This window comes from Cynocephalus volans, chromosome 15, assembly GCF_027409185.1.
Source record: "Cynocephalus volans isolate mCynVol1 chromosome 15, mCynVol1.pri, whole genome shotgun sequence".
Classification (NCBI taxonomy): domain Eukaryota; kingdom Metazoa; phylum Chordata; class Mammalia; order Dermoptera; family Cynocephalidae; genus Cynocephalus; species Cynocephalus volans.
The window spans coordinates 10,161,789-10,179,247 of NC_084474.1; the positions used below are offsets into that span (position 1 = coordinate 10,161,789).

The window sequence follows — 17,459 nt, forward strand, 5'->3', positions numbered from 1 at the left end:
TCCCAGCCTCCATCACCTCATCTCCTCTACCACTTCCCCCACAAACTCTCCTTGACCCACTGTCCTTCTGCTCAACATTTCTCCACCATTTCCCTTTCATCTTCCCCCCCAAAATATCAAGTAAACATAGAGTGACCCTATGTCCTGATTTGTCAAGGACAAACTGCCCTTGTCACTTCAGATCCCATTTATCAACAAAACTCCAAGCATTTACTCCTCTTTCAACTCACCTATTCCATCTCTCGAAATATCCTCCTGCAAAACAGTAGAATCGTCTACTCAGCAGAGAAGACAGAAGCTGTTGGACTATAAATTCTCCGATTTCCTGTACTCCATCCCATCCATAGAGGCATCAATCCACCCTTCTTACCTCCCTCCTGTCTTCATCTAAACAGAAGAGCTTAAGGCAAATGGCATCACTGGATTTGCAGACCCCATCTTGACACCTTAGAGATTTATTTTAAATCAACAATTACTTGCTCTGCTCTATCTTTTCAGCCTCTCCTTCGCTTTAGAAAACACCTCAGAAAAACAGGCTCTTTCCCAAATTCCCCCATGTCCCTGTCCCATCTCCACTGCCACCTTCTTACTGCCTCCCTTCAAAGAAAAAAAAAAAAGTGCGGGGGGAACAGTCCTTGCTCATCACTCTTTTACTCCTGTACTCCAGAGATCACTTCCATTAAGACTTTGGTTTCCTTGACTATATGACACTGCTCTGTTCAGGTCCTTAAATTCACAGCTAAAGAAAGAGAAATCTAGTCTTCATTGAAAACAACTTTTTGCGACTTTTGACACATTTCCTAACTCTCTCTTGGAGCTAACCTTTTTCTTGGCTGTTGAGACTCTTGTCTTCTCCAGGTCTCTGTGTCATGCTGGCATTCCTGCACAGCTGTTCTTTCTCTCTACATTCCAAGGAGGTCCCATCCTTGGCCGTCCCGCCTTCTCCCTGAATGCCCCCACCTCAGCTCTAAATAACTTCATTTACAATCAGGGATTCTACAACTTAGCTCCACCCTCAAACACTGTCCATCTCAGACATCTACTTCTTTTTTTACTGGATTAGGAAATTCTTGACATATTACAGGTGGCAAAACACACTTTGCAGTTATGTTTGTTGCAAAAATCTTTCTGTTTCTTATGAACAGATCTAAATTTTAATGTAGATGACTTTATCAATCTTTTTAGGTTGGTAGTTTTATATTTTATTTTACAATCATAAACATTTTACTTTTTATTCAAAAATAAATACTTGTTTTAAATATCAAGTCATTTTTTAAAATCTGGAATTTATTTTCAGGTGTAGGGTGAATAAAAGTGTAATTTCATGTTTTCCCTGTGGATGCCCAGCACTATTTATTGAGGAGACCTAGTGTCTGCAGTCATGAGCAATGTCACACTGTGGGCTTTCTTTGTGTTCCATTGGTCAGTTTGTTAATCCCTGGCCAACAGTACAGTATGTTATTTCTGATAGATATATAACATCTTGTTATTTGGAACACCTTGGTTATTCTTGGATCTCTACACTTTCATACGCATTTTAGAATTATCCTTTCATCTTCTACTGAGAACCCTTTGAGGATTTTGCTTGAAATTGCATTGACCTATAAATCAATGTTGGATGGATTAACATCTTTACAATACTAAGTCTGTCTTCTTCAATTTCTTTCAGTGACATTTTATTCTTTTTCTAGAGAGTTCTCACACATCTTTTGTTAGATTTAATAACTAACTTACACTCTCTTGCCATGTTAAGGAGTATATTGTTTTCAAAATAAAATCAGGCATTCTGTTTTTTGCTGGCACATAGAATGAAAAAATAGTTTTTACTTACAGACAACATATCCAATGATCTTGCTGAGGTCTTATTTCTGATAATCTACCTGCAGATGTTTTTAGGTCATGTATGAGGAAAATCCTATTATACATAAATAATAAAATTATATGTATTCCTTCTAAATTCGTTAACATTTGTTTCTATTTCTTACCTTATTGCACAGGCTAGGACCTTCCATTGCAACACTGAGTAAATGCAATCTTCTTCCTAATTTTAAAGGAATATTTCTAACACTTTACCTTGAAAAGTATCATTTCATATAGTTTTTTCCCCCCACAATAAATGTGGGGGGGTTTTGGTAGAAATAATTTTACTTGTTTATTCCTCTATATGTCAGAGGAACCTCTATAAGGACATGCTGCTTGAGCAGAGACTTGAGTGAAGTGAAATTTAATGGGTTAGTAGAAGGATGAACACAGGACTTAGTCAAATGATTATGTGGTCCTGATGCATCTTCCTGGTCCCATGCCTTGCTTCACTTCTTCATCAGACTTTTCACTCTCTGGCATATACTATATTTCACTTTCCTTCCATTCAGATGAACAGTATCTTCTCCAAGAGAATAGAGACTTTTCTGCTGCCTTTACAGCTAAGTTACCAATGAGAAAAATAGTGCTAGCAAATAGCTGGTGCTCAATAAACATTAAATATACTTAATAATTTGTAAGAAATGGTTCCAGAATGTTTGCTAATAATCTTTTGTAAATCTTGGGAAGTAGGAAAGGTTAAAGAAGACTAGAATTAAGGTAGTACAAATTCTAGTATGTTCTGAACACTGCACATGAGCAACTTTGGTATTATTTCCTAACAATTATTTATAATAATCATTGACATTTATTAAATGAGGAAACAGTTGTAGAATCATAACAGTTAGAACATAGATTCATTTGCCATAGATTTAGTGTATCTTGATTTTAACAATCATTCTATAGATCACCACGTTATGCAGACAAGGTGGTACAAAATGTAGGGTGGAAGAGAGCTCTTTAAAAAAGGATCTATAATTAACGAACATCTGTACCTAAGAAATACTGATGATTGGATCAATGTCGGCCAGGTAGAGAGCTCTGTCCTTCCGATGTTTTATCAAAGACATGGACAAAAACACACAAAAAGTTCTTATCAGTTTTTTTGAATGCAACGTATTTGGAAAAACAAATAATTACACTGGATGACACATTCAAGAATGGGAAGGTATCTTTGCAGACTGCGAGGATAGCTGAAATAAGCAAGTTAAATTTTAAAAAGATAAAGTATAGTTTTTTGTTCAGATCAAAGAAAATGGCCTGCACAAATAGAGGATATAGATAACACACACACACAAAAATAATAATTCATGTGGCAATGACCTCTGGGGATATTACATACAGAATGACATGAAGGAGTGAACAGTGTCCATGAAAGCTGCCACTCGACACAGCTCAAAACACACAGTGCCCTTACTGACCCTGTACATTTTTCCATATTTACCTTCTGCTATGAAACATAGTTTTAAACTAAAATAATATGTATGTTGTCCTCTTAGAAGTATAATCTTAAGGTAGAGAAAGAAAGGTCCATCTTTGGGTCAGAATAGGGCCATAGAGAAATACCTGAGACCAGGGAGGGTCTGAAGACACAGGTACAGGGTGTCAAGTGGACTTTTCCAGTCATCCCTGTACTGCTGTGAAGGCCTGTGGAGAGCGAGAAAGGTAAGATATGTCCCAGCCCCAAGGCCACAGGGCCAGCAGCAGTGGGCCGCCCCTTCCCTGCAGGGCTTGCTGAGCACAGCCAGAGCTGAACTGTCACCACCCACTGGGGACTGCCAGTCCAGCTGGGACAGACATGTCTTCGGGCAATGCAGTGCTTGGGGGAGAGGCCCTTTATTGTCTTGGATATCAAGAGGCAAACTGCATCCCATAAAATTGACAGTGTCTACCAGAAAGGGAGACTGGCATTTAATGCCCTAGTTAAGAGACCTGCTTAGTCTGTGAATGTGATGATCGATGTAAACAGCGGTAAAGAGAATTAGAGAGCAGTGGCAGAGCTGAGAGGCCAAGCAGCTGTGTAACATGTACTGGTGCACAGATAGGTCAGCCCTTGTAGCTCGGTGGGATCCACTTAATGCAGCAGCAAAAGCCATCTTTCAGGTAACACCCTCAAGGACTGTCCCCTGAGTGGGGAACCTGTATCAGCAGAAGCTGTGGAATAGACCAGCTGTGAGAAGAGATAAGGATGGCTGACAGGCCAAAGGCTGGAGCAGAGTCCATGCTGTCAGGACCTGAGTAGTGGAGGGACCTCAACATGGCCTCTGAATAGAGTCCCACGAGTCCTGGGAGCTGGCCATGCAGGGCACCCTGATGTCCAGGCAAGACTGAGCTCACAACCTGCATTCAGTAGCGGGCCTGTCCCTGCCCTCACTTCCTTCTGGAACATCACTAGGAAGGACATCTCCAGAACAAAACTTGGGTGACGCGGACCCAAAGTTACTCTTTCAAATGTGTACCAAGTTATGCCCAACTCTTTATTACTGAATTTCTCTCTTTTCTTCACTGAAAGGAAATACCACCTTTTCGCACATTATGTTCCTAGATTAAATCAATTTTAAAATTATACATTGTGTTTTAATACACCATCTGGGTACTGCTTTAGTTGATAGGTTTATTTTGTGCTTTATTAATTAGTATGACTCCTCCTCCTTAATTCTGGCTCTTTTCAGCATTTTCATGGTTATTCTTCCTTGTGTCTCTTAGCTAATGTTTATGATTGTCATTCCAAACCTATATTCAATGACAGTGATGACAATGAAAATCCTTGGTCTATATCTGTCTTTAATGAAAATATGATATCATTTCTCTATTAAGCAAGATGCTGGCTAATAGGCTTAATAGATCCATTTTATTATGTTAAAGAAGTGTCTATTCAGACCTATGTTATTAAGTGTTTTTATGAGAATAAATGTTGAATTTAACAAATGCCTTTTTAGTATCTATAAAAAGAATCATGACTCTTTCTTCCTAAATCCTTTAATATGGTAAAACATATTAATAGCTTTTCTACTATTGAACCATCCTTGAATTTTTGGAATAAACACTTCTAATATTTTTAATGTGCTGTTGGATTCTTTATGATTTATGATTCATTATATTTATTCACATTCATGGATTTGTGAGATAGGTTTGCTTTTTTACTTTTAATAAGTTCTAAGGATTTTTATATTAGGATTATGCTTGCTTTCTAAAAATATTTTCATAGCATCCATTATTTTCTAATCCCTGAAACAATTTAAATGCTTTGGATAGATGATAGATTGACTAGATTTTCCTACATCTGTCAGCTATGCAGTTAAATGGTATATTCTAACATCGATTTCAATAGGGGCACCTTACAGCGTCTAAGTTGAGGAAACCGCAGGGAAGTGAAGTGGCTTTAGTATCGAGCCCTGAAGGAGCAACAGGATCTAGCAAGTAAAATGATGTGGCGATGCAGCAAAATTAAGATCAGCCGCTTTACCATCTTCACATTGTATTTTGTTCGATTAATATTTGTTGATTTAACATTTTTCCCACTTCATAAAATATTAATGTGAAAACCTCCTGATTTGGGGATGTTAGTTGAAAACAAATTCAAAAGCAGTTTGAAACATCCTGCAGACCTGCTTTTGGCCTCTCCTCTTAGACATTCTGCAAGGCCGTGTCATGTCCCTTCCTCTTGCCATAACTGTATTTTCAAATCTTCCCGCTCGTTTGAGTTGCTATTTGCACACCCTCCCTATGACCCCTCTCCCCTTATACAAACTCAATTTCCATTAAAAAGTAAGCATCCCATATTTGTAAAATAGAGTAGAAAAGCAATTGATACTAGACCAAACACAGAAACTCAATGTAGCCTTCCATCTAGTGCAGGTGCCCTGAACACTTCAGCATGACTAATTATTAATATTTCTCCTCCCTTTACATTACTACATGTGGCTGAGCTTTATTTCTACTTCTCATATGTACTCATCTAAATTCATGTCACCCCTGAATTTAGTTCTACATCAAAACAAATTATATATAGCAAATCTGTGAAGAAATGTAGGAAATTATATTAAAATGTAAAGCAATGCTGAAAATGCAATTTACGTGCTACAGATATCGTAACTAAGTTCCATCATTTCAACACAAGCCAGGAACCACAAGAAACTTCAGAAGTAGTTAATAACAACCATTTTTCATTCTTATATTGGGGTTATCTTTAAAAATTTTAAATTTGAGGGGTTTTCTTTTGTTTTCTTTTTTTACATCTCAATTGACAATAAGTTATGGGAAAAAAACACAATCTCATTCCAGAATACGATTATTTAGGATAAACCTAGACACAGTCTTCACATGAGATCTCTGGAGCAGAGTATCTGCACTGCATTCCCTGAAACTGTGAGCATAAAAAACATATCAATGTAAAGAGCAAGACTTACCCCATCAGGCATGAGAAACTGCATCTTTCTGCAAGACAGTCTATGTAGGTAGGACTAATTAATTGTAGAAAATTTTGTAAGGAAACATGAAATGGTATTCTTGGAAGAAAACATTATCATATTAGCATTAATACAAATAAAATTTAAAAGTAAAGAAAAGTTACATAAAAGACTGATTGAAAGAAGGTCTCAAATTTGCAATTCCTTAGATCCAATTTTTTTTTTAAAGGAAGGTAATAAGGTCCCTGCTGGATGTGTCAAAGGCACAGAAAGATGTGCTCTCTTTGGGCTGTGAATTGAGTCACAGCATGCATTACCTTTGGGTTTTACAGTCAGCTGGACAGACACTTTTTTCACCCCCAGTGGACTAACTGCTTGACATTCATACTGGCCATCATCATGCTGGGCTGCGTGATCAATTCTCAAAGTGCCAGAGGAGAGAACCATGTGCCGGCCTTCCGGAGGGAGCTGTCCTCCTGCAAAGAGGGAAAGGAAGTACTTTGTATTGGTTTGCATGGCCCAACAAGCGGAAAGGCAGGACTGCACGACTGTCCTGGGTCTGGCTAAGGCAGTCTTCCAGGAAATCCCTGGCATTGGTGTGGACTGCGAGGGCTCCTCCCACGTGCCTGCCCCCCCTGACCTGCCCTGCAGCCTCAGGCACTGTGTTGCAAATAATTATCAACTCTCACCGGGAGAGCAGCTCTGCCTCTTAACAAACTCTCCCCCTTCAAGTTTATTTCCCTCAGTTTTACTTATAACAATTAGACTACGAATTGCAAAAATTATCTGATTACTAAATACAATTTTAACACACCTCCCTAATATGTGTTTACCACATGTATACAATATTTGAAATATGAAAACAATATTGGAATATAACATTTAAAGTGCTGAGGCAGGATATGGAGAATGGGGATTTGGTGATATTCATGCTGTTAATTCTCACACCCATACCCCAGGCCATCATTGTACTTCTCACATCTGAGCTTACTGCGCCTCTAAAACCTTCTTAACACTTTATTCTCTGTGGTTACTAAATCTTAAATGAAATTGCCATTCTCAACCATTTCAGTAAAATTGTGTGTGTGACTGTCTTGCTACAGATGGAAAAAATAATACCTAACTTTTATTGAGAGTGCACACAATGTACCAGCTACTGTTCTAAATGTTTGAGTATAAACACATTCAAATCAATCCCCACAACCACTCTATAATATAGGAAATATCAATACCCTTGGCATAGAGACAAAGAGACTCTGGTAAACAGCAGTTAACTTACTTCCCCAAGACCACAAAACTAGTAAATGAAAGAGTGGAGACATGAACTGTATTGGTCTGTTTCTGTTGCTTATAACAAAATACCTGGAACTGTGTGATTCATAAGAAAATGAAATTTATTGCTTATAGTTTCTGAGGCTGAGAAGTCCAAAGTCCAGTGAACACATCTGGTGAGGATATTCCTTGGTGGTGATTTTAGCAACACAGGGTATTACATTGTTGAAATGGCCGAGCAGAGAGAGACTCTCACATGCTCTCCTTTTAAAGTCCTCAGAAACACACCCATGACCACCATTTTTAATACATTCACTATGGCAGGGTCCCACAATCTAATCACCTCTTCAAGGCCCCACCTTTGAATTACCATAATAGGATCTCCCACCCTCAACAGTTACAGTGGGGATCAAGCTTTAATGTATGAACTCTGGGGGATACAACTCAATCAATCCGCAGCATGAAGCTAGGCCTTAGGGCTCCAAGATCCACCTCCTACCCACATAGTGCATTTCTCTAATCTCATAAAAACAAGGGCAAAACTTTGTCAAAGAAATTCACAAATGTAAGTGTGTTTTGAATTTAATCTAGTACCTGAACTAAAAAAGGTAGAATTTCCAAACCCGGAAGAATCTTAGACAAGCTCTCATCCACCAGATTGCCAGCATGGTTCTACAATGTCTCCTGGCTCCCTGGAAGTGTCCTGGTTCCTTTGGTTGGGGACAGGGGACACTCCTTCCAGGCCGCACACCCCATCCACTCACATGTCAAAAACAGCAGCTCTTTTGAGAGCTTCGTTTATGTTTAAAATGTTGAGCTTCATTTATGATTTCATTTCACTTACAATTTAATTTTGAACTAAAAGAGGATTCTGCCACTTTTTAAAAATATTTAAAACTGCTGAACTTTCCAGTGATTTCCTTTTAAAAATCAGGACCTGAGTCCCCGAGAGGATGATCCCAGGAAATCCATACATTCAAATGCTGCAACTTAAAACATCACAAAAATTATTATGGTGTCATATCTAAATCAAAGATTACTTTCTGAGTGGTGTTTTCACGCCCATGATATACCTATGGAAATTAGTTTAAATTATTTTTATAGCCTCCGGAAAAAGAAAGAATTTCCTTCTTCCAACAATCACTTGCAGATGTGCCAATACCTGCTTTTGTCCACACAGTGACTGGAGGTGGGCGGCCTTCTGCTTCACAGGGAAATTCCACAGTGTGTTCTTCCAGCACCACTTGATCCTTGGGCCTTACCGTAAATTGTGGAGGCACTAAAGAGAATGAAAGAGTGCATCAAAATTGAAAATGATTTTACAAACTTTTAATACCAAGAGAAAAAAGGAAATAGGTTAAATGTGTTGTGCAATTAGAATTTGTTTCCCATTATTTATCCCCAAGGATATTAAGAACACGTAGGTGCTTGCATATGTTTGTGCCTGCTTGCAAAGGACCCAGCAACACACACATCTGGTTTGCAAAGCAGAAAAGCAATAGGCAGTAAGAAGGAACCATTTCTAAATCTCCTGGGAGCTGCTTCATATGATTAAATCCTCCTGGTTGTTACTTAGTAGCGGTGACAAACATAATTAAAACTACAAATCATATTTGAATCATTAACAAAATAATTTTCGCCAAACTTTCACACACAATAAAATCTGAAACAAATTGCTCTATTAATTTCAGAAAGAAAAAAACATGTTTCTTAAGGTGAATTTTTCTATAACATATGAAATTATAGCTTTAAAAAAGTCACATTTAAGTCAAAATTTAGAGTTCCAAATATTCAGGTATTTTATAGTTGATTTTGTGTAAATAATGAACTGCAAGTAACTACACATGCAGTTTATAGAAAAGGATTCTGTATGTGATTCTTTGATTAATATAAGAAATAAATCAAAATGCCATTTAAGAATGACATGATGATCCCCCATAATACCTACATGATAACATTTTCAAAAGAACTTTCCAAGATGAGTTGACAAATCACTTCCGTGTTGTTAGATATTTGTACAGTTCCTACTACCCTGCTCCCACCCACCATATGCAAATACAAGAAACATGATAAAGGAAATAATAATTGGCAAAATGTATTTGTTGCAAGTTGCATACTGTGAGCAGGTAATAAAGATTTTTTTTTAACTTTTCACTGATTCTAAGTAAGGTGCTAGACTAAATAACTATAATATCAGATAAATTACAAAGTTGCACAAATTCATGAAAACCCTTAGGAAGCCTGCAAGCTATTTGTAATAGTGTTCTAGAAAAGTCAAGCTGGAAAACAACCCACAGGTCAGAGCCTCGGGCTCCTTGTTCCAAAGATGAAGAAATTCAGACTGGGGGAGGTTGAACTGAATTTCTCTCAGTTAGAACTAAGAAGTAGAAGAGGCAGTATGAGAATCCAGGTCACTCAACCCCCAGCCTGATGTTCTTTACAGAACATTACACTAACTCCTAAAATTGCTAGGAATGACTTAAAATATTTCTACATTAAAAAATGGATTCATGACATAGTAAAAGAGCTATATAATAAAAGTAGGTAGTAGTTAAGACAAGTAATTTAGCCAAGGTTCCAATGTAGAAAATTTGATTTCAACTTATTAATAATAACTAAAATTCACAGTTAGACAAGTCTGGGTGAAAAGCATTGTTTTATTTCATGTGTTTTCATTAAAAAAAAAAAAAAATTCCAAGATTCCACATCCTAGCAAAGAATAGGAAGAATTTAAGTAAATGATCAGATTGCATTTGTTCATAACACTGAAATGACCAACTTGCTAGATCAGTAAAGAAATTATTACCTAAATGGGGAGAAAACCAAAAATACTTGAACGTCACTAAGGCAGGCAAAGAAGGCGGGAGGAATCAGAGAATTCTAATCAGGAATTAGGAATGATGAGGTTTGCATTTCTGGGCCTTCCACTTGAAACAGCAGCCAACTGAGTCCGACTCCAGGGCTAAAATAGCACATGCTGACAGGAAGTATATTGCTCTTTTATTAAAATCTGCCCTTATGGCTATTCATGATCATGATGCCTATGCAAAAAGCCTTTTGATTTATGTTGTCGATTATGATAGGCCTTTTCACCCTAAGCCTATCCCACACTGTGATTCATGCCTTTCATTGAATCTTTGATTTTGGCTTATTTGTTTTTGACATTTTAGTTGTCATTTATTCCAGCTAGTTTAGGGAAGGAAGTTTATCTGGATAATGGTGATCTTGGCTTAAATAGATTAAAGAAAATTGATAGAACACCTGTTAAAATGACCTAGCAAGGGTACATCCTGAAATATTTAGTCTGTGAGCAGGCAAATAAAAGAAGACTCTTATAAATGTACAGAATGATTAATGGACCATTTGAAGACCAATTAAAAATCTCTACACACAGATCTACAAGTGACACAAAAACACAGTTGAAATGACAAAGAACAGGCAGATGGCTATTTCAGTGCAAACTGATGGATCCTGGATGTGAACAGTGCCATTGTGCACACAATAAACACAAAATAGCCACCAGCGTTGTCTTCCACTCCAGCACCAGACCCCTCCCCTCTTCCCTTTATGAGAAGCCTCATGACTTCTGCAAAACAGAAATCCTTTTGCTGCTGCAAGGACACAATTCTCCACCCCCGTCACATAGCTTATGCATTACATAATGCCCCTCCTTGACTGTATCAGCCAGCCCTTGGTGCCCAATACACACTCTCTCACCACCACACCTGGTGCTGTCCTCCACTTTGAGCACAGCCTGGCAGATTCTTTTCCCTTAATAAAGCTTGATCAGTACTCGGCATCTCGGCTCACTTTCTTTCATTTTGGTGCCAAAACCCAGGAAGGGTTCTGGCTGATGTTGTTGGATGATCCCCACCTGGGTTGATTGGCCCTTGGCCACCCTCCCCAGACCTGCCAAACCAGGTACCTCTGGGACTCTCTCTTTTTGCCATTTCAGACCAATGCATCCAACACCAGCCTCAATTCAGAGTGAGTTAATGGGTTGGTCTTCTCTCATCACAGTTTCCCCTGACTCGCTCTCTCTCACTCTCAAAGCCCAAGCACCTGACCAAGGGAACCCCTCTTGTGACCCCCCAGTTATTAGAGGATGCTCCTCTAGCCAGTTCGTGGCTATGCTCTCAAAAAGAAGGTGGACAGCAAAGAGGACGCTCTTTGTTGGCACTCTTCTTCTACTAGAACTGCCTGTTTCCTTTCTCACCCTCTAAATGGGATCCTCGCAATCCAAACCTCCATGCTCTATGCCCTTGAGCTGTCTCTTGTCCAATTTACCACTTATCCTCCAGGGAGACATTAAACCTAAACATGTTGTTTTCTACTATACTCTGCTCTCTACACGTCTGGGCTGTCTCCTGGACAATCTCTTGGCTTTCAGGGCGACATTAAAACTCAAACACCTCATTACAATGGATACCAGTGGCCACAATATGGCACTCTCAATTTAGATACTCTCAGAGATTTAGACAATTTTTGTCACCAAAATGGCAAAGCTGGAGAGAATCCTTATGTTCAAGCCTTCTTTCTATCTCCAACTACAATCCTCTCTGTCAAAACTACCCTACATCTCAAATTCTTCTAGCTCACGCTCGACCTCCCCTTCTGGACTCAGATCAATCTTCTGATCCATCAGCCTTCACCTGTCTCCTCTCTTCCCCCTACCTGGTCTCGAGATGCTCATCCTCAGCCATCCAACCCCTCTCCTTCTTCCCCTTTGTCAGGTAACAACCTGCCTCAGCTCTGGCTCCTTTATACCCCTCCATGAAGTGGCTGGGACGGAGGGAATTGTCTGAGTCCATGTCCCTTTTTCTCTTTCGGGCCTTTCCCAAATCGAAAAATGACAGGGATCCTTCCAGTCTGACCCAGACACATATCCATCCCCTGAAGACAGGGAGGAGGTCTGGATAACAGCCCAACAACAGGCACACGATGTACATGCTCAGAAGAACAGGAGGCCTGGGAGCCATTGCTGTTCCTCACATGGACCCAAATTGGGACTACCAGGCTGGCCATGGGGATCAGGATCTCTGGGATAACAGGACACATACGTGATTTATGGCCTCCAAAAGACTACTCACAAGTCAGTCAATTATGACAAGCTTACAGAAATCACACAAAGATCCACTAAAAATCCCAGTGAATTCCTGACCCACCTCTCTGAGGCCCTACATAAATACACATGTATGGACCCAAGCTCCCCTGCAGGCATGGCCCTCTTACACTCTCATTTCATTACCCAATCAGCCCCTGACATTCAATAAAAACTAAAAAAGCTTGAGGATGGTCCAAATACGACCTCAACACAGCTTTCACATTAAAAAACTGAGCCCAGGACAGCAAATGTATATTAAAACCCAAATCCCAAAGCCTCTATCACCGTGTTGGGAAGGGTCTTATACAGTAGAAATGCCCTTGGTATCACTTACCCTTGGAAAAACTAGCACCTGAGACTTTACCCAAAAAATCTGTTAACACCAAGTCAGAGGGATCCCTCTGCTCAACCCCCAACCCAACCTCCCCTAACACTTTTAGGAACCACAAAATTAAAAATCCCCAGGACCTCCACTCTTCTCCCAATCCGAAAAGAAGGATGATCTTTCCCCCGGTGATTATCCTCTTACTCTTGCAGACCCGCTCCATGTCCTTTGCACAAGAACTACTCTAAGACTGGTCCTGATCTGCTATTGCAGGTTTTCCATCATAGGACACGATAAGTAAATGCCACCCCGTGTCCCTCACCTTTATTATACTATCCATTCTAGTACTTGCTACAGGATTGGCCAGTGATGCCACAAAGGAGTGTAACATTATAGGAAGGTTTCCCCTGCACTCCTTTACCTCCTGTCATTAGGGTGCTTCTTAGCAATTTCACTGTGGCAAAGTCCCCTTTAAATTCTTTCAGATCCCTAACCCCTTGCATCCTTCCCATGTTTTTCCTCCTATCTCAATCCTCCTCCTCACCTGGAACATGGAGGTTACAGGTCTAGGGGGATGATGCAGTCCTCAGTGAATCAGACTAATCCCCAAGCGACTCATCTGTCTCCCACTTCACGAGAAACTTTTTGTGGTCACCCCCCTCCCTGTCGATGCAGCCCACAATGTTTCCACAAATGTCTCTTCACTTTCCTCTAATCTCCCTCAGTGGGGACTGTCAGCATTGTGCGGGACCTGCCCACACTCTGCCTCACTAACACCAAATGCTATCACTCACTTACCCCCTCCTCATCCATGCCCTAAAACCAGAATATATTTCCTTTATAAAACTATGATATCCTGTTGCCTGCCTCCTAACGTGATTTCTTGCATATTCATTTGGCTCGCTGTCCAGACAGATGAAGGGATGGAGATGGGACTGGGACTAACTTTGGCGCCCCACTCTCAGGAAGTGCCCCCGCTCCTGTAGGGCACTAATTGTACCTTTTTTAATTGGGGCAGGGATCCTTCCTGCAACTGGGACTGGCATAGCAGGCCTTACTACTGCCTCTCAATTCTATCAAAAACTCTCTTTAGAACCAAGTATAGACAAGCATCTCCTCCCTCGGGCGACAGGTCACCTCACTCACATCAGTTACTTTATAGTACCGTCAGGCCTTTGACCTCCTTACAGCCAAGAAGGGAGTCACCTGCCTCTTCCTGGGGGAGGAATGCTGTTACTATGTAAATGAGTCCGGGGTGATCCAAAACAACTTAAACCATTTAATGGCAAGCATTGATCTCCATTGTAAAGGGTTACAAAACACAAACACACCTGGGGGGTGGCCCCAGTCACTGAATGCTAGGATACCCTGGCTTACGCCCCTACTAGGACTCCTGACTGTGCTGGGATTCATCCTGCCCTTTGGTCCCTGTCTCTTTTGGTGTTTCTCTAATTTCTTGCAGAAACACATGCAGGCTTTCAACAACCAAAAGGTCACCAAATTATTCCTGTGAGGAGGATATCAGCCCCTCAGAATCAGCAACCCTTACCTGGAAGAATACAGCCTCCCCACATGACACCAATACCCTGGCACCTAATTGTTTTACCCACCAACATAAATCTTTTATTTTTTCCATATCTTTGCCTATCTCCAGTAGGAAGTAGCTTCAGAAGAATGCAGACCTTTGCCCCTTTTCCCTTCTCCCTATACTTAAAAGGCAGGAATGATGGATCTTCGATGTGACTGGTGTCACCGTTCACACAATAAGCACAAAATAGCCACCAGCCTTGTCTTTCACTCCAGCACCAAACCCCTCCCCCCTTCCCTTTATGAGAAGCCTCGTGACTTCTGCAAAACAGAAACCCTTTTGCTGCTGCAAGGGTGCAATTCTCCACCCTGGTCGCATAGCTTCTGCATTAGCATAATGCCTCTCCTTGATGGTATCAGCCAGCCCTTGGCACCCTATATAAGCTCTCTCACCCTGTCACTGGGTGTCGTCCCCATTTTCAGGGCAGCCCCGGGCTGCCCTCCACTTTGAGCACAGACTGGCAGATTCTTTTCCTTTAATAAAGCCTAATTGGTACCCAGTGTCTCAGCTCACTTTCTTTCACAAACTAACTGGCAAAGAGAAGTCATTAGTGAATTGTGGTATGAGAAGCCAGCACAGCCTAAATGTGATCAGAGTTTGGTGAAACAGCAGTTGATGCAGATGAACAAACAGAAGAGGAACTGCACGCAAGAACTTAAAAAACGTAAATTAAAAAACCAAAACAAACCCTGAAGATTTCACATCCTAGCAAATAATAGAAAAGATTTAAGTAAATGATTGGTTTACATTTATTAGTTCATAGCACTAAAATGACCAACTTGCTACATCAATGAAGAAATTATTGTCTAATGTGGAAAAGACTAGAACAGTGTGAAATAATGGAGCCTGTTAAAGTGCAAATGTAGGATTAGGCATTACATTTTTTTTAAAACAAAGACATTCGACATAAAACAATGCAAGAAAACAAAAACCCAACACTATTTCTTCAAAAGCATTTTTCAATCCCAATGCATTGAGTCTAAGAATAATGTTTGGGTTCTTTAAAAGTAATTTCCCCCAGGAGTTACCAAAGACTTTGAGAAAAAAAAAATTCATTTTTATACCTTGGTTACAGAGCAAGGAAAGTGTTTTTCATGATATTAGCATTTCTAGGAGAAAACAATTTTTTCCTCAGACATGTCAATGGAAACATGAAATTATTGATCTGTTGCTACTTAAGGAGTTGCTAAACAATTCAATTCAGAAAACATTTACTGAATGCTGGAAACCTAAGTTGGATGAAGTCCTATGCCTTCCAATGGGCCAATGCTATTCTCGGAGCAGCTGGAACCCACTGCCCAGATGCCCCTACAACCCAGAACTGCCAGTTATACATTTCTAAATTGTCTTTGTTCTCTGTTTCTCAGGATCTAGCATTTTAATAGATAACATTCTATGCAAATCTGAAAATAATGAAACTTCTTAGCTCAATTAAAATACACATGGCTCCAGGAGGCCCTTAAAACATGTAATTGTAAATTACCGTACTCTTGTCAGCTGATGAAAAACATTTGGATAGAACAGGACTGTTGGCATCATTCCAATAACTTATATTCTGCTGTTTACTAAACCTGCAGGAGAATTGGGTGCATGTGCCTGGGCACGCACACACAGGCACACATGCACACACATGCGCACACACACACAACAGAGAGGAAGTGGAGCCCAGAAGAAAAGCAAAAGAACAGCAGAGGAATGTGTCTTCCTGACAACATGGTTGTATGCTCACACATATAAATTATTTTCTGGATTCAGAATAGTTTCATTATTGCTGTTGTTATGCAGCCTTGCTGCTTGTAAGAGTCCTCAAGCTACACCAAGCAGACAGTCTGGTCAGTGACTATGAACTTAAGGCACAGCCTTTTCCCTTTCATATCTGTAGTGTCTTTCCTTTATTTCTAAAATATTCTGAAGCACAAATATCTTTTGACAGTTTGCTGCCAGATTAATGACTTCACTCTTTTGTTGCTAATGGTTGATTCTGGCATTTGGATAAAAATTGAAGTGACAAAAAAAAAAAGCTTTAACTTGAAGCAGATTAGTTTTGAAAATTCTATTGTGTCAAAAAAATAAATGGCACATAAAAATAACGTACATGACATTATTTTTTAAGTTGAAAACATAATTTCCTGAGTGCAGTAGGAGGAACGTTTCAATCACAACCTTCTTCCCCCCTACCTTGTACAATTATGTTTGCTTCAGCTTGAGCAGAGCCTTGGTTATTGCTGGCATGACAGGTAAATCGCCCGTGATCCTGCAGTGTGATGTTCTGTAGGAAAAGGCCCCCAGAAGTCGCCACGTGCCTGGATCCATCCAGTGCCTCTCCATTGTCCCTGGTCCAAGTAATATGGGGGTGTGGGTGGCCTGTGGCCATACACTCCAAAGTCGTGCTGGAGCCAATTAAAACCTCTGTGTCCTGTGGCTGGATCACAAAACTAGGTTTGGCTAAGGGCGAGAGGGGAACAAAACACAGTACAGCAGCAGCAGTTAGGAAGGTTTATCTAAATTCTGCATTGTGGTTTTAAGACTATTGCCATTTTCAAAATGCCTTTATACTTAAATATTGTATACAAATGTTAAGCTCCCAAAGAATTAAATCTAAAATAGATTAAATGTGGTGGATTTGATTTAAATACATAATTTTTTTAAAAGACTGCTTGCACTGATGCCATGGTATATCCTAAACACTGCCATGTGCCCACCCAATACATATTCCTTATTTTAGGAGCTAAATGTTTAAATGTTCTCATTTAAAAATATTCACTTTTTTCTTCTTTACTTATTTATTTATTTTTACACAGTTCTGCTGAAGAGATGTAGGCACATGTCACTGGGAAGAGAATTTCCTTCCCGAATAAAGGGGCAAAGTCTAACATGTCATTCCTCTTTCTCCTGTTTGCC

At 39.9% G+C, this 17,459-nt stretch overlaps 1 protein-coding gene across 1 annotated transcript in view; it reads right to left on the reverse strand.

Moving 5' to 3' along the window:
- The window catches only part of PXDNL (peroxidasin like), a 430,031-nt gene that overhangs the window by 97,131 nt on the left and 315,441 nt on the right, over positions 1-17,459 (reverse strand). The window contains exons 10-12 of the mRNA XM_063079245.1: positions 16,737-17,003; positions 8,704-8,820; positions 6,587-6,745 (exon numbers count right to left, since the gene is read on the reverse strand). Coding sequence (XP_062935315.1) covers positions 6,587-6,745; positions 8,704-8,820; positions 16,737-17,003 — 543 coding nt within the window. The remainder of the gene's footprint in view (positions 1-6,586; positions 6,746-8,703; positions 8,821-16,736; positions 17,004-17,459) is intronic.